This window comes from Ciconia boyciana, chromosome 2 (genome assembly GCF_034638445.1).
Source record: "Ciconia boyciana chromosome 2, ASM3463844v1, whole genome shotgun sequence".
NCBI lineage: Eukaryota > Metazoa > Chordata > Aves > Ciconiiformes > Ciconiidae > Ciconia > Ciconia boyciana.
Genome location: NC_132935.1, coordinates 157,309,577 through 157,335,214, shown reverse-complemented (window position 1 = coordinate 157,335,214; position 25,638 = coordinate 157,309,577). Strand labels below are relative to the sequence as shown.

Here is a 25,638-nt window from a genome sequence, read left to right as displayed (position 1 = left end):
GATGGCTGCAGTGGGACTTGCCCTAACTTGTGATAATAAAGAGCTCTGAGACCACTGGTATCCCACATCCCTCTCATCAAACTTCTGAATTCCAGCAAAGTTAAAGACTACAGGAAGCTGCCACAGCAGCATCTTAAAATAGGTTTATTTTGGATGCGGGGGAAGATGAAGCATTTAAAAAAATAGGATGGATCTGCTTATTACATTCCTGTCCCAAAATAGAAATATTACTAATAATCCAGGTTGAACACTGCAGTGTAACTGCAAGAAAGCAGGAGAATGCTGAAATCCATCAGTTATATAATTCATTGTTCGTGACTATACTGCAGGTCCTGAGAGGACTTTGAGAGTACCAGAGTCTCATATGGCTTTTAACTAAAGAAGGGCTTGAGAAACAGCAGTTGAAGTCTCAGCATCATCCTTCTGTGGCCAGCTGCAGGTGAGATGATACTCTGAAAATGTTTCAAAAGAAGCGAAGTCTTAGCCAAGACCAGAGTGACTGACTCAATTTGTCTGTGCACATTTATTTTGCAAAACAGAGATAGAGAACATCTGTAATGCTGGTAACAGGAAAAAAACAACATGACTTCTGTTGTATCTGGTACTTACTAAGGACATCCTAGGTAGTGTTCAAGGAAATAAAATGGGCCAAACATAATTTTCTGTCTGAAAATGGATACTTTGTAAGTCACATCCCTTGTACTAAATAAACCTCCTGCCCATGCATAGGCTGCCACCAGTGAACCATCTCGGGTCTGTGCAAACCTCTGCAACATGCCAGGGAAAACATTGCAGGTCAAAACTGCATGGAGGACTACCCCAACAACTCAGCAGTGGGGATGACCATGTGCCAGCACTCAGCCTGTACCTAATTTCCACTGAAGTCAAAGGCCAAGCTGCACGCACTTCCCTGCTTCCCTCCCCAGTTAAAAACCAGGAACCAGGCAATCAGAAGTCTTAAGAATTTAAAAATAACTGTTGTTTTGGGTTTTGTTTTGTTTTGCTATCTAAGGATGTGGCCTCAATGTTTACTCTGAGTCTACTTCTGCTCCAGTGATGCTCAGAAATAGAATTTTTGATGTACACTTAACAATCTCACGTACGCAAGCACAGCAGCCGGAGCTGTGAAAAGAACTTCATGGCATGACTCATAGTAAAGGTGGGAAAACACAGAATCTGAGGGAACTCACCCAGAGCTGTACTACATTGCTAAGTGTGAATCATACCTCTAATAAAGTGCATGGTCTCCTGTTGCACTCTTCGCAGAGCTATCCCTTATTACTTTTGATATGGAAGATCCTCAAAAAGTGTGATCTATCACTAAGTAAAAAGAAACATTAGCTTTAAGCCCTAAACTTACTAACAAAGTTCCCTTTGCTAGTGAAGGAAGGATTCATTTCACATAACTTCAGCCATCAAAGAAGAAAGTGTGTAGTATAAGATAGGAAGTATCTCCTGGTGGTGATGAATCCCATTCCAAGATGGGCACCTGATAGGCTGAATGAAGCTCTCTCTGGAAGTATTTCTTTGGTTCTACTGACTACAGATGGATATTGTATAACTCGCTTAACCTTGCCGTCTAACTTAAAGGTGTTGTAAAAGAAGCAATAGGAATCCTGCTCTTCTGCACTAGCTTGGGCAGATTTGTTAGTACATTTTCAGGGTTAACTAAGGAAAATGAACAACTTCTAGAAGTTTTTCCTCAACTGAAACTGAGTAGCAGGTTGAATAAAATGAAAATATTTATTTCAAGTGTTTAAATGGAAATTAGCTAAAATCCTAGAGAACCATCTGTGCTGTTGTAATAAACAGGCTACTTTTCATATCTATTTTTCTCTCTCTCTTGAGAATGCTTAGATTCTAGTTAATGAGAATTAAAATATGCTGGATGCAATCTTTTAATCTCAGAAATCCCTGGACCATTACCTATGCCTATACAGCCATAAAAGGTCAGATATTAATGGTATTTAAGTGCCTAAAGATGGAGTGAATTATTTATTTTCAAAAGCATACCTCTAAAAATCTAGTCCAAAATGATTACATCAAAAGAAACACAGTAAATTTGCTCTAAATTTGAGAGGAAATGAATACAAATGACAATGCATTAGTCTGTTAGTGATCCTAATCCTGAAATTAAGATTCATTTGGTAGACTAAGGCTCTTTTGAACCAAAGGGATTACCACAATGATTTCCTTTTTAAAGTAATCTTTAATAAAAGGTCAAATTCTGCTATGAATTTTTTATACATACATACACAGACACACACGTACATGTACATACACCCCCCCCCCCTCTTCTTTTTGGAGGGGGCAACAACAGTAAAAGCTTTCTGGAAAAATCAGGATACCTTCCCCTTGAAACACTTGAGTCTTAAATTTGTCCAAAAAATTGGAAATGAAGTGAAGAAGGTATCAAAGATCACATCCAATCTGCGTTAGAGGCAGCCCACAGAGAAGAAAGCCTGGATAGGCTTTTGCTGGTAAGGGTCAGTAGCTGAATATTGAGATATGTTTAGAAAGGTGATTAGCAGATAAATATTTTAGAAAGACCATAGAATAGGCTGGATCACAGTTATCACTGTGGAAGATGTTGTTCCAGGAACCACATGCTGATCTCATGGATGACACAACTTGGAAGAAAAAAAGCAAAGGCAGATGCTATTGACTCAAACATCTTTAGAAGTATTTTTATGCAGTGTGAAGAACCCAGAAATCATGACCCATTTCTGGAACATATTAGAAACAATGCTAATTTCAGGAACATTGTTGACCAAGGATTAAAATTCATTCTGTTCCTCAGCCCAGAAAACAGAATAGCCCACAAGCTATTCCAGAATATCACTAGCCATAAACTTTCAGTCAGTTTGGAAAGAGCATTCAGCCTAATTCAGTACCCAATCTTTGGCAGTGTCTACTACCAGATGCTTCAAAGGATGCAATCCTGTATCTTTATATTCTCTATCAAAATGACATGTTTTGTGGTGATGCTTGTAAGTAACATCTTTAGTAATTTTTCAAACCCCTTTAAAACTTGCCAAACTACCCTTGGCTTAAATGCTTCAAAAACCTTTCCATTTGGAATGGTAACATTACTAAATATAGCCTGTTCTGAAATAGCTTTTCTGCCTTCCACACTAGACAGTGTATGGCTTTTAGTTTGTCCTATGAACTGAGATGCAACATCTTAGTAGAGCTCAATGAAGCCTGACACTAAGCTATATGACCAGCCAGGCTGTTAATCACCTCACTCAAGGCTCTCATTCTGTGCTGTTCTTAAATTCATAGTCAGTATCATAATAATATTCCTTTAGAGAGTTAGCCACTTTTACAGTTTGATTCAGTAACTGTAAAAGTGGATTCAATTATTTCAAGAATTTCCGTAAAGAACCATCTAAGAAGCAAACTTCAGCTAAGGAGTTAACACAATCAAAAGGCAGATATACATAGTCAAGCAAAAATCCAGCCTAACTCCACGCTGATTAGGACTTCCAGTTTCTCTGAGTGTATTCAGCCTTCCTGCACGTTTGTAGTGGGTTGACCCAGACAGCAGCTAAGCACCCACACAGCCACTTGCTCACTCCCCTCCCGGTGGGACAGGGGAGACAATAGGAAAGGGAAAAGTGAGAAAAACAGTGGGTTGAAATGAAGACAGTTTAATAAGTGAAGGAAAGAGAAAAAAACCCCAAGTGATGCAAAAGAAATCACTCACCACCTCCCACAAGCAGAATGATGCTCAGACAGCCTCTGAGCAATGGCTACTTTGGAAGACACCCCCTCCCCCCCTTTTTTAATGCTGAGCATGATATTATATGGTATGGGATATCCCAGGTCAGCTGGGATCAGCTGTCCCGGCTGTGTCCCCTCCCAGCCCCTTGCTCTCCCCCAGTCTACTCACTTGGGGCAGTGGGGTGGTGGTGTGGTGGGCAGAGTGAGAAACCAAGAAAGCCTTGATGCTGTGCAGCACTGTTCAGCAATACCTAAACCACTGGTGTGCTATCAACACTGCTTCAATCACAAACCCAAAACACATCTCCATATGGGCTGCTATGAAAATCGTTAACTCCATCCCAGGCAGACCCAGTACAATATTACTTCCAGCGTGGCATGCTTGGGCATTGAACCTGGCTTACTGCTGCTTAATGTCATTCCCTGGTTTTATTATTCATCCTGAACAAATGACTTCTCTCGTGAAACAGCCACCACGAACAGTCCAGAGATCACTGCAAGCCTGAAATGGAGATTTTCATTAGTAGCAAGCAAACTTCCGCAGCTAATCTGTCCTTGTTATCTACAGCATCCTTCATGTCTGGTCCCTTCATGGACCAGAAGCCAGAGAAGTTCAGTTATTTTTCAGAAGTAGCTCAACTACAGCTGCAGGGGGGAGCTGATGGGCCCCATCCTGATCTGTCAGGAAAGTCAGCAGTCGGCCATGAAGGTGTGCCATCACTTCCCTCCTTCCCCTCATCTGTAAAAGACACCCCATGGGCACTTCAAAATGGCTAAAGATACAGGAGCAAATAAAAAAACCATTGTTATCAAGTAACTGGCTCATCTCTTTCTCCTGTTTTCCCTTTCTGCTTGAGGGAAAGCTGCCAGTGTCCTTGCTGCCTGCTGTGCCCCTCCCAGCCAAGTGTTTAAGCTTGGTTGGGTTGCTGTCTGGGAAAGCACACCAACCTGCACCTGCTAACTGGCCTAAACTGGTACCATCCAAATTGTGCTGCCTCAGGTGGGAGTGCCTAAAGATTTCCTAGATATTTTCTGAGTTGTCCTCTCTGCCTTGTCATCACCCAGGACTCTAGATATGGAGAAAGAAATTAAGAGGCCTGTATTCTTGCAAAGAAACATTCAGCAGAAGAGATTTCAAAACCTCAGTCAGTACTTTTTGTATCAAATCCATGACAAAAACATGGGGGAAGATGCTGCTTGAGTTCACAGACGTTTCTAACCTACCAGATGTATTTTTCCCTCCAGACTATTTCTTAAGTTTTGTCAGGGTAAAACTGTTTTGAAGGATTCAAGGGCTGCTTTTGAGACGACAGGAGATTTTCTTAAACTTTTATTCCTGAAGAATATTTATGCCAGCAATTACAGAATGTCAAACTAAAGAACTCTACCTCTGAGACACAGAATGACTTTTAACCCTGCTCAGCTTCGTGTTGTCATATGTTTGATAATAATAATAATTAAAGTCACCCTGGGATGAAGGGATACTCTGTGGGTAGTCAGAGAGAAAGCAAGCAGTACTGGAGATGTGGCATACCTCCTGTATTCATATTCTGGTAATATGCTGAACTACGAGGCCACTTTTAGCCAAGGTCTGATGAAAGGCAGGATTCCTTAGTGATGTTTAAAAGGGCAAGAGGCTAATGCAGGCATAACACACAGACATACTGGTCTGTGCTGAACCCACCACCTGTATTTGTCACATTTTTTTGATAAAATAAAAAAATCTTTACATTTACAATCAGGAAAAGAATAGCAAATGCCTTATTTATAGTGTCACTGAGAAGATCTGTTATGGCTTCCACACCTGAGCAATTATGCATGTTACATGCATGAGAAATCCTTTAATGTAAACTAGGGGTAACTGCCAGATTTGAAATGTGGGATGCACCACATAAAGTACAGGCAAGTTATACCAGGGAGACAGTGACTTTGAAGAGGTTAGAGACATGGTAGGTGACCTAGTGGATATGGAACTTCCCAGCCAATGCAGCTGCCAATGCAGAAAATGATTCTTGTATTATTTAAAAAGATTATTAAGTCAGAAATCATATTACATCTGAGTAGGACACCTGTGGCATTATTACAGGAATAATATGTGAAGTTCTGATACCAGATTTGGAAGGACAGAAAGAGATCTGGAGTCATAAAAATGAGACACAGATCAGGAAAGCATGTCTTAAGATTCTTTATCTATTTATCAAACACTAAGCTGTGTATTAGAGTCATGATAGAAATGAGATTCTTTATTCTAGATTAGAAAAACGTAATAAAATAAAAAATGGCTGACTCTAATGCCAGATAAATTTAAACTAGAAATAAGGCAAAATTAATTAAAATTGAACACCTTATAAAAAGGCAAGTTAGCTTTCATCACTCGAAGTCCTGAAAGATAAAATAATATACTGTAGATCAGCCTAAAACGATTTGCTCAGTTTACTTATCATTGGGTGAAAACGTAGAGGCTATTCAGAAATTCAGACCAGATAGCTACAGTGCTCCATCTGTCCTTAAAATCATGACTCAATAAAGATTCCTGGAGAATGCAAGTTAAATCCTGTATTATCCCTGGGTACTTTCTTCTGATTAGTGGATCAAAACAGAAATGAAAGAGATGTAGCAAAACAATTTTCTATTGTAAGCAATAAATTGTGTGCAGAAAATATCTATCTAGTTAATTAAGTAAGGGTTGGAATTATTTTATAAACAGAAGGAATCCATTTTGTAACATACTAAAGTAAGCACTAGCAAACCGGATTTTACATTACATGACTAAATACCATTTCTGGACTACATTCTGTCACTACCATGCACTTTTCTGAATTACTGTATTCATGTGCAGAATAAATGCTATGATTGCAACATGAGAGGGATGAATAGTTGACAAAGTAACAGAAATTCACTACCTGTATATGCAGGAACATTAAGTACCACATGCATTTTCTTAATATGTCTACAACCAAGCAGCCAAAGGAAATACAATGAATGCTGCTTATTGAAAACCATTTTCTTAAGACAACTTTGAGCTTAAGGAGTGAAAAATCTTACCTGTAAACATATTGCCAGGTTAACTCTACAGCCAAGTGATGTGCTGACAGCCCGTGGATGGAGACCAAGGTCTTTAAATAATTTTGAAAATGACTGAGTCAGAGCTATCCGAGGTCGTTCTTCAGCCACTACTACACATGTCCGTACACGTGAAAGGTCCAGTCCCCTTGCCTAAAAAGAAGTTAAAATGTAACAAAGGCCACAAATGGGCAGATTTAATGAAAAACAGTTAGTAGTACTTAAGTGTATTATGTAGGTAGTATGATTCAAGAAGAATAGTGGAATAAAGGCTAAGGTGCCAGTATAATTTCCATCTTTCCTGGAGGCCGGATGGCCAGATGAGTCTAATAGCTGTAGAAGAGCAGACATACTTGCTTGTCATCTCAACATGAGCACATAGGAAGAGATGGGTATGCTAATTCGGAAGGGAGGGAATGCTATTTCCCAATATTAATTCAGAAAGCCAGTGAATAAGAGCAAACAGGAAGCAGTGTCTAGCCTTGGAAAAACTGATTTTTTAATTAGGGAATTATTAAGCTAGGATGGTAAGGGCTGGAGACATCATAAATATCAGTATCCCAAGATCTAATTTATTTCAGTAGCATACTGGAAATTCTAGATATTTCAGAAATGTAACTGGCTACACCTGGCTTTAAATTCTGGGGGGAAAAAAAAGAAGATACGCACCTCCCCCCCTCCCCATACAATGAGGACAATCCAGTTAAAACAATACAGTACTTTTAAGTACGTGATTATTTAACTACAGGAGCCAAAACCAAACTAGTACTTCATATAATCAGGGAATTCATAAAACATAATATACAATATAATACTCCTTGGGCCTCTTGGACGTTTACACTTCTGTTTTCCAACACTTGCCTATTGACACAGGCGGCAACACAGATCAGAAAGCTTAGGTAAATAAAAGCCTTTCCTTGATGTTTAAAAGCCTTGTGATCTGAAAGAGAATGACTGACATTCATATATAGCCTTTGGCAAGGAATAACACGGGTTCTGTGGAAGCTGCCCTTGCCCTCTGATGATTTTCTCCTCGCTGCAGACATTTAGCACAGCCGTTCATGGCAGGGAAGGCTCTCAAACACCACCGTGCAGACGGCAGGTTGTGCAGGACGATAGAACTACTCACCTTCAGTGACTCTGTTTGCGAACCGAGTCCCTTAGTACAAAGCTCCATGACCGAATACGAACAAAAAGTGTCTCTCACTTTGTACTGACTCACGGCAAGAAGCCACAGAGCGGGATTGGTCTCCAGTTCTGAGGGAGGAATCAAAATAGACTGGTGTCCTGAATAAACGCTGTAAAGACACAAGATTCATTAACGCATGCTAAACGCCTGTGTCCACAGATGCTTACAAGCTATGGGTTACTAGAACAGAAAGTTTATGATAGCGCTGGATGAACGACGTAATGTCGTACAGTGCTCTACAGGTCCAGCAGTTTGACATGAAGTTTAACTCTGTTTTTTGCTATACCTTCAGAGTCTATAAGGAATCATGAGGAATGCAGGCAGAACATGCTCCTAAAACACTAATTTACTCAAAATGCCTGTGGACTTTGCTGCTAGAACTGTACTGAAGAGAGCAAAATAGCTTGGTTATTAATGGTGCTAATAAACAGTACTATAATATCAACAAAAATTATGTGTTGCTGACAAATAATTAAGATTGAGTAATTACCATTTTAAGATACCTTGATTAAAAGAGTACTTGATTGCTTAATATGGAAATAACCTCTCTCCTGCTGAGGTAAGCAAGAGGTTTGCAATCATTTTCAAGGGAGTAAATCTGGCCCCAATTTAACAATCCTTGTGGCTTTAAATTTCTTCTGTGAAAGTTTTATGAACTTTTAAAACCCAAATATGCTACATCTCTTGTTTATTGGATACCCAGTGAGCATACATATTGAGAAAAGACACTTATCAGGGTCCCTGAAGGAAACAATTATGGCGGAACTAATTTCTCTGGTACCCAAGGTTCTCCCCAAAGGAAAAAAATATTCCCAGTTTGATGTCTTTATTTCCCGTGGGTCCTATGTTGTTCACTCATCTCAGACAGGCAGATTTACCATCAATTTCACAGTCCTCCTCACATCTTAATTTGTGATTTGTAGATATTTCAAATCAGAACGGTCATAGCATAACACCCCCAAATCATAGAATTTCTCAGAAAGGACCATAAAGCCCCAGAGATTTATGATGCACATGAGAGAAATTAATTTCTGACTTGAAAACTTGAAATGCCATCTTGGTAAAGTAAAGCTGACGTTTTCAAATCCAAGTGCCCAAGGTAAGACACGAAATGGAACTTTATTTTCAGGAATATGAGCATCTCTGTAACATTTGACACTAGGAAGAAGATACACACCTTTGCAATTCTTGAAGATGGGCTACTCACACAGCTTCCCTCCTTGGTGAGTGAGTGCCCCCACTCCCCCCAAACCCAGATGAGAGTGCTTTCAAAAGCTGTGCAATTTAGAACAAGGTTTGTGTGACCTGGATGTCTTTACTTGGTAGGATAAAGGCATAAAAGGTGTACAAGTCCAGCCACAATGGCAGTTAATAATCCAAATAGGTTAGGTCTCTGCTGGAGTATGAGCCAGAGGATGTCATGGAATATGTATGAACTACAGTTCAAGTAATTTCATTTATCATACAGTAAAAATTTTATCTTTGACTGCTTGTCCACATTTACACCACTCTTGATGATTCATGACCAGTGACTTGCCACGAAGCGATGTGTTCTCGGATACGGTTGACATAACGGGACGGTCAAATGAAGCATTATGCTTTTATGTTGCTTTTATGGAATCAGAATAAAGTATGACTGAACCTTGAGCATGTGCTTCATAAACATGTGAAAAGAGATGTTGGCAAAGTTACCCAAGCCTGAAAGGAGTATGCCCTGAACTCAAGTGACAGATCAAACCCAGCTAGGGAGTAGTAACAGTTTTTACTATAAATATTACTTCACTCTTTCTTTCTCAGACAGTTCTATTAAGTTTTTCAGAAAAGACCAAAAGGTCTTAGTTCTTCACCAATTCAAGATTAGGGCCCCACAAACAATCAAGGTGTGTGATCTGTCTGGTAAATAAATAAGTCTTACAAACAGGAAGCTGTTAACCACTTGAGTAAGAACCTGGGATGGGCTCCAATCTGTACAAATACGGTATACAGGCATTCAGCATAAACCCTTCCCCCCATCCCTGACCTCCTCTAGTTGATGCAACCACTATCAGGGGAAAAAAGAAATCCACACACGGGGTCAAATGTGGGGGAATTATTACTGAGAACCACATTAAGATCCCTTAAGTGCCACTTATTCAACTGGGAAGAACATCCCAAAATGAAAACAAAATCAAAAGAACAAACTTTATTCCTGTACGTGAATGTGAAAGTGCCCATGTAAATCCTGAAAGTGCCCACAAAAACTCCACAGTAATAAGGGAAGAAAAAGCTGCATTGCTTTCAGTAGAAGAACAGAAAATTGATTCCGAGTGCACTTTAGCAGGACATAGTCCAAAATGGTGGAATTTAGGAATACAAATTTACATCAAAGACAAATCTTTTCCTCCTCAGCAACACTAATGAGTGGGGGTGAACTGTCTCCCTCTCTTGATCAACTTATGCTGGACAAGTAAGAAAGATAATTGTGCTTGCTCTTAACCTCCCACCAACAGCCATGCAGCAAAGCATGAGGATTTGTATGGAAAATAACCCCAACTTCTCCAGACTGAGGGAAACAAACACTCTTATGATCAAACTTTGACTAAAAAAATCACTCTGATTAGACAGAAATAAATGAAGATGTTGCTAGTACCTTTTCTGAGTTTTCTAATCCCTCAGAAATGCTGAGGAGTTCAGAATTATACTGTAGAGCAGCAGGAAATATCTAGCAGGAAGGAAACTTTCTGTGGTGCAGAACCTCAGACGTGTGCTGCTCCTGTCTACAGTACATAAACCTACAGAAAGATGATACCGTGCCTGGAAACTTGATGACCAACACAGGCTTTGCCTACCGAGCTGTAGTTTAATAACCCATGCATACCATCTGATTTGCTAGAGCAGTTGGTGGAGCTAGGAGAAGAACTACAAAGACATATTTCTGGGGTGAATGTGCCAGTTCCACAGCTGAAGTGGTTTATGCAGCACCTGGCCACCACGATGTAAGTCATAACTTGGCTCACCTCCCTGAATCAATCTCAGAAACATTATGTAGGTCTTGTGAATCATGCCAAGCAACAAAACATTCCTGGTAGCCACGTATCCTTGTAAATTCACAGACTTTATACTTCCACATTAACCCCGGAGAAGCTGTACGTCACCAATGTTTTGGTGGAGAGAAGCTGAGAAAAAAAAGACATTCCCTTGTGTAGCTGGTTGAAACATTTCTACCACTCTGGTGGTTTCAAATCACTGTGAGATGTTAGAGGGTGTTTGCTTAGTATGGATACCAACAATCAAGCAGAGGACCACGTGCTTGAACAGACTGCAGTTGTGGAAGGCTGCTTTGGATAAAGCTAGATATGGTCCCAAACCTATAGGAAGTTCTGTCAGTACTGCCTCTGTGTAATTCTAGGTATGGTAGAGATGTATGGTAGATACATCTAGGTGTGGTACCTTCCAGATACGGTTGAGTTAATCCTGGAACTGAGGCAGTGAACAAATAGACAGTTCCATCTCACCTTCCTGAAGCATGATAGTCATGAAGAGATGGTTACGCTGTCAGCTTTGCTATTCTCATACTGGAAGCAACAGAATCGTGGTGAACCCTGTGGCATCAGGTGGATCAGATGGGATATTAGGAAAAGCTGAGGGTTTAAATATAAATTATGGAAGCTAAAATTTCCATTCTGAAATTGCAACGATATATGGTATATTGAAGTAGGCACAAGAATTTAGTTATATAAATACTGGGAAGGAACTGAAGCAAGATTGTTTCTTCCACTGCTGTAGAAATCTGTTGTCACAAAAGTAACTCCATCTCCTAATATAAGCCTTTCAACAGGACTAGACACAGTGCAGAACTGCAGAGACTATCTGACAGACCTGGACGTCTGTTTATCAATATCCACGATTTTTAGAAAATGCAAAAGCAGTAGGCAAAAAAGAAGACAAAAAAGGAGAGTGGCTATAGAGCATCCCTGCATCACCTTGTCACAATGACTTTTGGGATGCAGACACAGAGTGAAATGCAGTGGTAGCTGAGGGGGGAGATCACCTATTAGAAATGCTGTCTTCCTTTAGGGAAGCAATCTGGGGGAAAAAAAAGTATTCAAGTGGTGGACAAAGCCTTGGATTTTGGCAGTAAGTGAAGAGCCTTGTCTGCCTGCAATGAGCGAGGGCTGCCCAAGGACAGGAATACTCCAGTTAAGTGCACCAGGATGTATTTTGGTATGACGGCACCATCTGATCACACCACCGGTTCCACTGCCTGGCAGGCTGTTTTGGCAGCATACGGAGATGCCTGGAAGGACATCTTGGCAATTAACTGTTCCACTGAATCAAAGATTTACCCCATGTTGTGCTGAGGCAGATTAATAGTAAAGTCTGAGGTTTTATTATAGTTCCAGAAATTTCAGCAGGGCAATAAATGCTGACAAATGGCAACTGCAATTTGGAATTGCATTCTGGCAGGCTACTGACCCGCTGCTGCCCTTACTTCTGGCATCTTTCTCAGGTGATACAAGCTGCTTTCCCACTTAACTGCAGGAGGCAGCACCACTGGTGACTTCAGCTTGTGGCTATGGAACAGAGACAGCAGGAGCATGATAGGAGAAAGCCACTTCACTGCACCTTATCTGGAGAGCCTTCCCAGGACCATTTTATAGCATTCACACTATTTATTATGGGGCCACTGCGGACTGGAAAATTCAGTTCCTCTGGTTCAGTTTGAGTCTTACTGACTTGCACTACTACAATCTCAGTTTCTGAGAATATATATATAATTTATTTAAAATTATTAATGTACTTAATCTTAATTTTAGCAAGGACAATTCTATCTTCCAGTAGTAAAAGTAGAACTGCAATATGGGTTGGCTTAGCTGGGCTAAAATGGAGGGAAAATTCTTATTCTATTGCATCACTCAGCAACTATCAATTAAGTAAATCCTCACCAACGAACTGCAGAGTGCTCTATTCTGCCCCACAGTGAGCAGCATTAAGATAGGGACGTCTTAATTTCAGCAAGCATTTTTGAACACGGGATTGAGCATGGGATTTAGTATTGATTTATTTTACATTGGAGGACACTGAATTTTTTTTTCTTTCAAAGAATGTAATACATTTTAAAATGTAATGCAATGCAAGTCAGAATACTAGGATCACCCTCTCAGAATGGATAAATGAGATCATTAAAGAGAAAAACGCAAAAATAATGTATTCTTTTATTGAGTCATTAGTAAGAACCTGTTAAAATTAGGACATTTGGGGTTTGTGAACTCACATGGGGCTGATGACTGCCGCCACACCCAGGACGTGCTGTTCAATCACAAAGGTTCCAAGGAAACCCTGCTGGAGCATGCAGCCAGTTTAGAGGGAACGTGGTAAATCCCATTTTTTAAAAAATGTATTGCTCTGCTTTGCAAGGTTTCTTTTCTTTATTATTTTATACCCTTTAGGCCATAAAATAATAAATGTTTTAAAAATAAAAACTTTGCAAAACTATGCAATATATTCCAAACTTACCAAAGGGCTGGCTCCATGCTCCAGCAGCTTTCCTAAGTAGCTTTGACCTCACAGAATGGGACATTCTGGGGCACCACAGTGGAGCAGGCCAGCACAACGTCTAAGCACCTATAACGGGGATAAAAGGTTAGTTTTTCTTTCATTCCTCAGTTAATGCCTCCTTTTGGTCTAGTTAATGAAGGGATTAAAATGTACTTGTCATTTTAACCACACCCAGCACAGGAGGTTGCTTTCTCTTCCTTCTGGGCTCCTAAAACGAAAAGTTCCTATTTCACTCTCAAAACCCCCTAGCTGATAAAAGATTGAAGATCTAACTTCATTTCCATATGCCATTAGAAGTATTAATATAGTCAATGGGAGTGGTGACAGACAATCACAACTTTACAGCAGAATCCTCTGAGGTAGAAATCTGGGCTGTAAAATGTTGGGGAGGATTTGGGTATGCTAAACTACAAAGACTAAAATGCGAAGTTTTAAGTTATGAAGAGTAAGAGTCTAATAACCTCCAGGATGTATTTTTTGCTATCACATCAAATAATACTCATTTCTAAAATAGTAATGAAATGGAAATTAAGTTTGTAAGTGGAATTAATGAAGCTGTATCTGATGCTTTCTCTAAATGACAGTCGCAATTCAAGCAGCCTGCAATTTTTCTGGTTTTGTAGGAACAGGAGATCAGTGGCAAAGAAGAAACTGGCATGATGGTTCCTAAGATTAGACTGTTGCTGGCCTGATCTCAGTTCCTTCAACTCCCTCATTTCCCTTCTCTTCTTTGAAAATGGTGTAAAATTTTCTATTCCTTCTATAAGCTACAGAGGGGCACAGACCTTGATAGCTTTCTCCCAAAGGCTTGCTGCCTTATTCACTTGCCAGTCATAAACAATTTTCTCCTCCTAAAAGGCTGAATACTATTAGTATTGGGAAGGACCTAAGGGCAGCAAATGCTTATTTGTTGCAAATATGGTTCTGGAAGAAACAAAAATTTCTGTATTCAGGAAAGTCATGGGCACCACAAATTACTTGGGTTTTGGACAGGTCAACATTTATCTGTATTTTACGGTTCTATCATGATGTTGCATAGAAGTTATTCTTGGATGCTCCATGTCCCAACATTATCCCATACAATAATACACTCCTTAGCTGAACTCTCCTATGGTGCTCTGCAGTCCTTCCCTGGCTTCACTGCGTGCATCATGGCAGATTTGGGTTAGCCCCCAGCAGAGCGAAGGCCTAACAGTGTTGACATCAAGCATGCTGGAACACATAAGTCTATATAAGAAATATTCAACTGACTTAAAAAAAAATCAACATTTAAAAAATTTAACTTAACGAGTGATTTAATTAAAATCTCAACATTTCTGAAAGGTTTTCTGAGTTTTTTTGCAGCCTCAATATTTTTATTTTTGTGTTGGGGAAATAAGACGTTGAAAAAAAAGATTTTTCAAAACAAAGAAATCTCTAATCCCTATGTAAAATCTGAAATAATATTAGGGCAAGTATAGTTCAAACCAAGAAAGACTGAGAAAGACTGATCAAGAATGAATAAGATAATACGATTAATCTTTGGTCCATTTAATATTTAATAACAAATATTTTAAAAGGGCAACAAAACAGGCCAATAGCCTACTTTTAAATAAACAATACTTGCTGAAAACAAATTGTTGCAGTTGTTATCAAATAATGCTTCCTTCAGGTATTTAGTAAATCGGTAATAAGTTTATCCAGAGTATTTTTATTGCCCTGGGTTATCTTAATTTTAGTAACTAAAAATAAATAGCGGTACTGCGAACACCAAAGAACTTTCTGTGAAGGGAGCAAAGATGTCGGACTACTGTGACTCTAAGATGTCTTCATAAAAATGTGCTCCATTAACACCCCCATAGCTCTTCCCTTTTGCCTCTGCATCAACCCAGCTAACTTAAAAAAAAAAAAAGAAAGAAAAAAATCGATGGAACTGATTTCAGTGCTGGACTGTAACTTCCCTGAAGTATAGAGATTGACAGACTGTTAAATTTCTAAACTTCTTATTAACAAAAAATGCTGATTCCCATTTCACTAGAAATGTTTTTTTCTGATAGCTTTGCTACTGCCACAGAAGTATCCTTCTGCAAGAAAACACACTTCCATGTCTCTGCAAAAATCACATCCATAAGTCCCACAAATGAGGAAGTCCCCGATATCTACTCGTGCTTTCAGATTAGAGAATGAAAAAGAGGACAGCAGGAAGCCACTTCCTTAAGGTAATATTGGTAGAGCACTGCCTTCATCAAATAAAACTATCCAGACTCTGCAGAGACAGCAATAAAACAGCAGGAGGTCAATGAGCAGCCGTGTTGATGCTCTGCACTCATAAGTCTAAATACCTATGGCCATGCCCAGCTCAAAAAAAGCATATTCTCCATACAGTACTCTCCATATAGCTTCCAGTAATTCTAATTGCCTATGTCAGTCCCAGAGGTATTGTCTGTTCTTCCCATCCTTTTATCACTCACATCATCCGGTTTGTTGTGTTATAGTACAACGGAAACAGTATTTTAAAAGGTTGAGGAGAAACCTCACCTGCAGAGGCACCAGAGGACAAACCCAAGTCCACAGTAGGGGTCCAAGCAGATAGCAACTTCTCTGGAGGGATAAAGCTCACACTGCAGCTTAATAGAACGACAAAAGGCACTAGTGGCTGCATGAGACATCTGAAAGACAACAGCAAAGTAATTAAAATGATCAACTATGTCATTTGGAAGGCTCATTCCCAAACCGTGCCAAGTGCTTAAATCAGTTACAGGATAAAGAAAACAAATAAATATTGACTTTCTGCTCACTGTAAACACACATGTAATTTATATCTAAGAAAACATAATTTTCCTTCAAGAGGGCATCCACATAACCATGAAAGGGGAGGGGAGACAGAATGAATGATAAGTCTGAAGTGATTTAGGGAGAAAGCTGTGAGTGGTTTAAAGATGTGCTCCAAGCTGTATGCAAAGCTAATGATAACAAGCTAAACTTTCTGGAAGAACAAAGGAATGAATGATCGCAGAATCCGAATGTAATTTGAAGTATTTTGTTGATCATCAGTAACATATTTCTAAGTACATATTTCTTAATACCATAAATAAAAAATGCCAATGCATTTTTTAAATTGAAGAGGATTTTGCATGCAAAATAGTACTAACGACCTAATCATTTGGTGATAAAGATCCTCAATAAACTTAGTAAAGGTTCTGTAAAATGTCTTCATGTTATCCAGCTCTTAATTGAGAAACAGGCTGTTAAAAATCTTGGTAAGAAAGCTCTCAGAGATAAAACAAGCAGAAAGTAGAAGCAAAAAACCTGATCAAAAGGAAATTCTTCTGATTTTTTTTTCTAGTGTTAGGATGTTTCCCACACTCACCCATCCTGGCTTAGAAGTTCTAACTAGAGTGGGAACAGAATTACATCTTTTAATCTTTCTCCTCTCTGTTAATAACAAGAAAGATACCCGTGTTAGAAAGATAGCCTGGATAGGATTTAACTCATCTAACCTTTGATCCCCACCACATACTGAGCTAGTTGCCTTATGTACTGTTAGAGTCAGTGGAGGGGAATAGGCACTTGGAAGGTAAAATTTATTTGATCTTAAGGTAAACAGGGGAATAAAGCTCCAGCAGTGACTTTTTCTCCATTGCCAATAAGAGCCATAACTGAGGCTGGACATGTTCCAAGTGATGAAAAAAGACCAGCCCAAAACAGGTGTCCACATGGTGATCATCTGCAGTTAGCAGAGATTAATTCTACTCTAGCTGAATCAAGACCACTTTTTCACACAGGATTAAACTGAACTCTGTAGGGCTGGAGCTGGTGTTACTCTGTGAATTTTTACATTTTTATACTGGGTGCAAGCTAGTGAAGAAGTTGAGAGTAAACATAAGTGGAATCTACTACTTCCAAAGTGATTACAAAACATTTATCAACTTTTCAGAAGCCACATAAGTTTTTAGCCATTTTTTTAATTTATCACCACTGCATTATGAATATAAGCCTTGTGGCCTCTTATGATCCTTTTATAACTGATTAATCACTAGTGATGATGTAGTAGATGGTTACTGTTTACATAAACCTGCTGAGTCAGTGATCTGGAGGCTTTGTGACCCAGATATCAGAAGCTAATCAAGAATTCCTTGGGAGATTTATCTGGATTTCCCTTTAGCCACCTTAAGAAAAGGTTCTTTGACTTGCCCTGCCTTTGACGATCTTTGAAGCTCTCCAAATACTGACTTTGAATAGTTAATAGTCATTTCCGCAAGTCTGATAAGGTGGAATTCAGACCTGATTTAATATGGATGACTGCATCTGAAACAATCATTTAAGGCTCCCTTTAGAAGAAATTAAGACACATGTGACATTCAAAAATAGATGTTTCAGGTAAGTCAGATAAATTATACCCTGAAAGTCCCTGCTTCTCTCTGTTGATTATTGAGGAGCCCAATGACTAGTCCATATCTGTAGGCATTGTAGCTATTTAAAGTTAGATGAAATGAATCTTCCAGGAGTGTCTGATATGTGACCTTCAGCAAGCTCATTTAACTGTCAGTCAACCTTGGGCTGGTCACTTCACCGCTCTGTGCTTCAAATTCTCCATCTGAAAACTGGGAAAATGATGCTTTCTTTGTTTATAAAGTATGCTGACAGCTTCTGAAAATAGACACATGATGCCAAAGACTATGAGGAATTCAATACAGGTTCTAAGTGTGATACATCAGGAAAAATTGCTGAAGTAATCACAATCCTTGGATATGGAACAGATAGGAGTAAGGAGGTAACAGGTAAGGGTAAGAGGGTGATTTTACCTCTGCCTGCATGTTGGTGAAACCAACACTGGAATAATATGTATGTTAGCAGCTAGAAAAGACAGCTTTGATAAATTGTGGCTAGAGAAACTGTGTTGGAGAAAATGCCAGAATAGAGATTTAAAGAGCTCAAATGCCTAAGGTTATCAAACAAATATATAAATGAATTTTTTTTGCTGATCACTCTAGTATTGTACCAGGTGAATATACCAGAGACATCGGCAGTTCCCTTTAATAGCATGAAGAAGTGAATATTGAAAACCAATGGCCAGCAGCTGAGTTGCAATAAAGAGCAAACAGTAAGTGGGCACTGGAACAAGTAGAAAAGGGATGACCAGGTCTCATTTCCTTCATAAAAAGGAAAGAATAGATGCTTCAGTTGAAGAACGCTTCAGGCAGACAAGCTACTGGGCTATCTGCAGCGGTATTGGAATTAAATTTTTAGTCTGAGGAGGAGGAGTGGGGCTAAACTTGCCACATACAGTACCACAGTGAGTATAGAAGAACTAATTTCATGTTAATGGAATCAAATAATGACTGCAAGGGAGGAAGCAATTCAATTTCTATTACCAAAAATCAAGAGGAGTTACAAATCAGGAGCAATGTACCACCTGCCAGCCAGGCGTGATAGCAGGAATGAGAGCTTTAACAAGAAGTCCCTACCTTTACCCCTGCTAGCATGCCAGTTGTGGAGACACTGAAGTCAAGGTAAGCAAGCGTTTCAGGGTTAGAAGGTTTGTAGATCTGTGCAGGCCGCTTCTTTGGCAAATCGTCTAGTGAAAGTAGAGAAACAAAATATGTGTATCTTACTCCCATGACAGACAGACCTCTGAGTGCTTGACAAATACAATGATAAAAGAAGACACAGAGGTCCCCTAGCCTTCATACTCACCTGTATCTAGTACCGGAGGCCACGTTCTCACATCCACTGCTGCCGCTGCCTCTCGCGACCGTAACAATTTACATATTAATTGTGTAGTCATTAAGCAGGCAGAGCGGCTCACCTAGGAATTTAAGAAATAAATAATAATGCAAGGGGATACTGATTAATTCTCCCATGAAAATGAGCAAGACCATGATTTATTTTCTGCCAGAACAGGACACAGGTATATTAGTCTTATGTTTTCCAATTAGGAGGTGGAAAGATGCACAAAAAATGCAGCTCACAAAGCAGACTGTGTCATGTGAGTTTTACAAATTACATGAAAATTGCACTTTGAGAAGAGTATTGTAATGAAACTAAAGGCACCTTAATAGTGAGAATGTGACTTTTCCAACACATTGTATCAGTTATCAACCCAGAATGCCAGTACAGAATACTGTGACCAAAATATTTTCTATGTGATGGCAATGTATCTTGGTTTATAAACAATATTTTCACATAACCCAAGACCTAGCCTGACATTTATACGAGTAATTTTACTATCTTAAGTCAATTTTATGTTAGCCATATATTCCCAGTTCCTGCGCTAGTGATAAACCACTGGGAACTCTTCTGATATCAGCAAAATAGCTCTAGACCAAAAATTGTGCAGGTGGCACTAAGAAATGAAATGGTGAGTTTACTGCAAATACCATCTGCACTGAATCTTAGATGACGCATGCTGAAGGTATTCTCCTTTTAGATTTGCTATTTTAAAAAATATATAAATAGCAACTACAAGAATATTTCTTACTGATTATAAAAATTAATGTATTTAAGGAAATATTCAGACAAACATAAATATGAACACTGTTAATCACTGAAGACAGTACAGAGGAAAAACTGAAAAGGCAGCATCATTCTTCTTTTCCTCGAACTTTGGGAATCTGTGCAAATATTGCTAAGAGTATTTTTTTCTTTAAGGAATCTGAGACATTTCATTGCACACTGAGTTCCCAATGTTCAACCTAAGGAAATCAGTAACCATATGTACACTGAAGTTTACCACTGAGCAGAAGAGATCAGCTTCTGTTGACAGTAATCTCATGGAGGTCAACTTTACAGGTCAACTTTATAGTGCACATGAGGAAATGAGGAGCATACAAGCACTGACCCAAGCTCTACTTACTTCGTCTAACCCTGCAATTTCCCTGTATGGACAATCTAAATATTTCAAGGTAAAAGTGAAGACAAATGAAGCCACTGCAGCACCCCTCAATCCAATCATGTCACTGTCATGGCAAGGCAAGGTAATTCTTACATAGCTGATATTAATCTATGAAAATCTTGATTTGGAACATAGTGGAGTCATAAAACAAAAGGAATTTCAAGAGTTGGTGGTTACTAGCTCTCTCAGGAATTATATTATCTGGAAGATCAGGAGGTTTATTAAAATACAGAATGTCCATGCCTGGAGAATAGCAAGTCAGAGGTAAACATGTAGGGACAGTGGGAAGAAGAAGACATCTTAGCTACGTGTTAGCAACTGCTCGAGATGGGGCTCAGTAATGTTCAGTTATATTTTACTACTATGAGTTCATCACCAAAACAATTATGTAGGCCAAATTTTGCTCAGAAGTTATTCTTACTGACTTCAAAAGGTGCTGTGTAGACATATAGCATGTTAGAGCAGGCTTTGACCCCATCACACCAGGAAATTTATATGATTGTATTGGCAATGAAGGAACAGCCTCAATATTTTAGTTTCTACAAGGTCATCCCATTCCAAAATGAAATAAAATCTTGTGTAAAACAGATCTGAGAGGCTTTTAAGTCAAACTGGTGCTAATATGGCTAATAAGTTTCAACATTTTATTTAAAGTTAGTCTATTGAAGGGATGACGATTACAAGTCAGCTTAGAACTGTCCTAGTTTTTCATCATGAAACCAAATAGATCTAGTTTGGCTATTAAACATCAAAGGAAAAACAAAATAACACATTTTACATCACTTACAGAATTTTAACAACTAATGTTTAAAAACTGTGAGTGCCAAAATATTAAATAATGAGAACCCTGAAGACAATAGGACAATTTCTCATACCTCTACTGATACTTTGTGGCATCTGATGCCATAAGGAAAGCCACAAATTATAACTATCTCTAGTACTTATTACTTGAAAATATCAACATTAATTGGAAATGTTAAAATCACATTTGTTTCAACTTGTTTTTTCAGAGACTCAGAATTCCGTTCAATAGATTAGAAGCTGCCAGATGTAAAAGGCTATCTCTTTGCAACCATTTTATTTCCCTCAGTAACAAGCACAATGCAGTTATTTATATGCAACAAAGACTAAACATTATTAGATAAAGCCAAAATACCAAAAGAAAGCATTGAATGAAAAAGGCTGAGCAACTTCTCTGGATGAAACAAAATACTGACCAACATCTTCGCTACACAACTTTGAAATAGCTTCAAACTGCAAAACAATTAGATGTACAGAGCTGAGCACAAATCACCACCAGGCCAAGCTAAGCTTTCCATTGGGACTTTTCTCAATAATCAGTGTAGTGTTGCCAGGTGAGGAATCCTGCCATTCTTGGCATATAACTAAATACAAGAAAGAACTTCAAATATATTTCCTGAAAGGAGTAGCATAACTGTGGCAAAATGTGACAGCGGAAGTCAGAAGGTTGTGTGCTGTCAAGCAGTGTTGACCCTGTAACACACTGAAGTCCTGAATCTTTGGAAAGAATACAACTCTTCAACCTACACCACTACTCACTTAAGTTACCGTTCCTAAAGACTAAGCACATCCACTGCCTGTTCAATCTACTTGTGCACTTTCAGGTGTCTGCTCACCTCCACAATCATCTTCACTGTAGGTAATGTGGTAGCTATGTTCTGGGGATGTGGAGGTCGAACTGTTATTGGCACACAGCCTGCATACAGGCATCCGTAAAATGCGGCAATCAGGTCTATTCCTGCATGAAGAACAAAACAAAAATCCTCCTCTGAAAATCAGATAATTTAATCACAGACACCTATGTCAGCATAAATATTACTTGGAACTCAACTCAGAACATTAAATGAGCGACTAAGCCCTTTAACAGACTTCTTTTTCAGCCCCTTGTCAGTATTTGTTCAGCTTCACTGATTCCTTTCAATTGTACTGTTCTTCTGAGTATGAAAAACCAAAAGTGGCACACAAAGCTGCAGCCAGATATCATCATTTAGGTGAACTCCACTTTTATGATCAGGAAATAACCTGTTAAAAAGACTGATTTCTACAGATTAATTACCTTCCTAAATGTACATTTATAGACAAATGAGAGTTTACAAGAAGAGGGATGCCCCAGCAAAAGATGAAGTAGGACAATGCCTGTTCCTATCAGCTGCAGAAGGAACATCTGGACATTTCATTAAATACTGTCTTTCTCATGCCATTTTTAACCTCAGATATGCAGCTTTGATTTATCTACCTGAAATTTTACAATAAAAAAGGGAGTAATGATTTTGAAATCCTGCTTCTAACATAAAAATAGGTGTTGTTCTACATAAACATTGACTGCAGGTGACAGATTGTGGACAGCACACTTCAGGCTATCTAAGGAGGCTGAGCAGACAACAGCACAAAGATCCCGTGAATACTGTTGTTTGATAGCTCCCTGGTGCTGTACACAGGCTGTGATAAGATGACAATGGGGGCTGTTTTATTCTTTCAGTGGGAAAGGATCTGGAGTAGTGACAGGTTATTGTTCCTTCAATAAAATGCTTTATTCTTGGGAAGTGAAATACAGAAAATAAAAACTTAAGTTTAAAATACTAGTCTTCTTTTGTGTAAAAGGTTTTCTCATATTAACTGTTGAGAAATTACTCCTATAAAGCTTTAACCAGTATCTTGCAGCCCTTACAAACGAAGTATCACAATATAGACCTTAAAACAGACTGTTTATTTCACCAACACACATGAAATGCTAAAGATAAAAGAGCAGCACTAGATCAGAAATAATTTCAAGCAAATGTCAAACATGGTACCGGTTCACACAAGTTTAAAAGCCCTTATATCAAAGCATGAAAATCCAAGCCACAGAGAGCTGTCTAGGTTAAAGATGTATAGAGAAAATAGTTATTATAATTTTGTATTTCTTAATCATCTGCTATGTATTCATCATATTTCTATTCTAAAAAACCATGGATTACTTCCTAGGTGTTGCTGCTTCACCCTCACGAAACACAGCACTTCAAGAGGGAATTCAACAGGTGAATCTAAGAACACTCAGCAGATGGAATATTTTAGCAGAATTGTGTGCTCATAAAATAGTATATCTCCAGCAAATTAAAAGAAAAGCAGTAATTAAAATTGACTGCTTATAAGAGACAGGTTTTAAAAACACAGGTTAATCTTAATCTGAACCCAAAGAAATAATATCTGTGTGCATATAGAAAGAGAAATTCTTTTAAATATGTTTGACTAAGTTCAAAGAAATGTACATACAGCAAACATTTTGCGTTTTGCCAGTTAACATGGTTTACATGGTGGTAACACCACCAGTGCAGGACCGTTCTAAAGGATCTTGACAAAACTTTTGGGACTACCAAGGTACCAAACATGGCAGTTCTTTACCTGGTGGGTAAACCAAAGCCACATGGTCTCCATCTTGTAAATGTCCCCTTTCCATCAACATGACAGCTATCTTCTCAGCTCGTTTATGTAGCTGGACACATGTTAGCGAGTTGGCTATTGTTCCCTGCACAGGAAGAAAGATAAATGTCACAGAAGATAATGCAATGTGCTGAAACGCTATTTTCCTCTGCATCTTAGAAGTTACTGGATGAGGTGCAGCCACAATATGTCATGCAGTCAACTTAAATATGGAAACCTTCAGCCTTATGCCAAACTGTAGTTAGAAAGAAAAAAGATGTTTGCCAAGCAGAGGAACATTCTCCATTCCCCTCTCTGTACCTTCTGCCCTCAACAGTGTTTTCTCTCTAATCAAAGGAGTACAGTAGTTTGCTAATATTCCACCCATGTAACCTGTACTCCTTCCCTTGCTATACAGGCAGCATTCCTGCTACAGCCAAGAAAGTGCCTTTATGGTCTCTGCAGCAATCTGGAGAATCTGTGGAGAGCAATCCTGAAAACTGCACTTCGTTGTCTGCACGCTGGAAGGAAGCCAAATGGCATCGCAGAAATACTTTAGAAGACAAGAGATAAAAGACACAGGAGAAAACAATACATTGTCATGGGGAATAGAATTAGTCTGGAACACAAGCTAAGCACATGCATATAAATGAAACAGAAAAGAAAGGCATTTGTTGAATTTGAGTAACTCTGGTCAGCATGAAAAAAAAAGGGGAAGTGACAATATGCTACAGAGTTTGGCAATTCAAATTGTGCTACAGTGTTTTAAATTGGATGAGTGTTATGGTTCTTACATTCCCTAAAAATATGTATGTGTGTATATATGCACACACACAAATACACTTTTAGAGAAATAAATACATCTGCATCACAAAATTCACTACCGCAGCTGACACCTCAGAAGAGAAGTCTAAAAGTGAACATGCAGGACAGACTGACTGTGCCTAGAGCTGGTCTGGTCAGGTCTGGGCTGGGATAAAGGGACAGGGCAGTACAGGAAGGGCTGCACCTCTCTGCCTGTGTACCTGTGCTGTGGAAAAAGAGGATTTCAGTCTCCAGTACTGCTGTGATATAGCTGGTACCTATCACAAGCACTAATTTCACTTAAAAACAGAGAAGCTGAAGAAGTTGGGGAAAAAAAAGGTAAGAAAATACATACACTTAAAAAGAACAATGTATCAAAAATGCAATGCAATGCAATAAAAAATACTGTATCAGTGTCCTTATTAAGAGAGAAAGCAATAGGGTCTTCTGTTTTAAATAAATATTCTTTACACTCTATTTTAACAAGGCAAGAAATAATAAGCATTTGGCTTGATTGCTGGTTTATCCACCATCACCATCCCACACACCACCGCAGTATTTATTGACCACAAGCTTCAGAGAGTAGAGAGCAGTTTGATAAAGGTCTAGTACTAGAAGTACTGGCATGTTTACCAGGCATCACTTGGCATTTACAAACTTTATAACAAACTATATACAAACTCAAACACTGTCAACAAAGAGGACAAACCTAACTGAAAATAAAAAGGGCAAAGTCAGGGCTTAGGACTCCTCTTCACAATCTTCAGCAGGCACACTTGCTGAAATGCACTTCAGGCAATTTTAATCAGTCTTCTGAACAATGCAGAGATCATTTCACTAAGAAAGCTTCCTCTGAAGACATATGCAACTATATGGATGCTGGACTAGAGATGGCTTCCATCTGTACAGCCCTAAATATGGCCAAAGTGACCTGAGGTCTGGGTGTCCTTGTCACTGTAGACCTGCCAGTAGGCATGTGCTTAAACTCTCTGTTCCTTCTTTCAAGAAATTGCCTGTTTGCATA

The 25,638-nt window shown here is 38.9% G+C and overlaps 1 protein-coding gene across 5 annotated transcripts in view; it reads right to left on the bottom strand.

The window, feature by feature from the left end:
* Window positions 1–25,638, bottom strand: part of DIP2C (disco interacting protein 2 homolog C) — a 329,167-nt gene that overhangs the window by 32,838 nt on the left and 270,691 nt on the right. For all 5 annotated transcript variants that reach the window (XM_072854678.1, XM_072854677.1, XM_072854679.1 and 2 more), the window contains 7 exons: window positions 23,793–23,916; window positions 22,028–22,149; window positions 19,193–19,304; window positions 18,964–19,073; window positions 16,034–16,164; window positions 7,919–8,087; window positions 6,772–6,942 (listed from right to left, as the gene is read on the bottom strand). In XM_072854678.1, coding sequence (XP_072710779.1) covers window positions 6,772–6,942; window positions 7,919–8,087; window positions 16,034–16,164; window positions 18,964–19,073; window positions 19,193–19,304; window positions 22,028–22,149; window positions 23,793–23,916 — 939 coding nt within the window. The remainder of the gene's footprint in view (window positions 1–6,771; window positions 6,943–7,918; window positions 8,088–16,033; window positions 16,165–18,963; window positions 19,074–19,192; window positions 19,305–22,027; window positions 22,150–23,792; window positions 23,917–25,638) is intronic.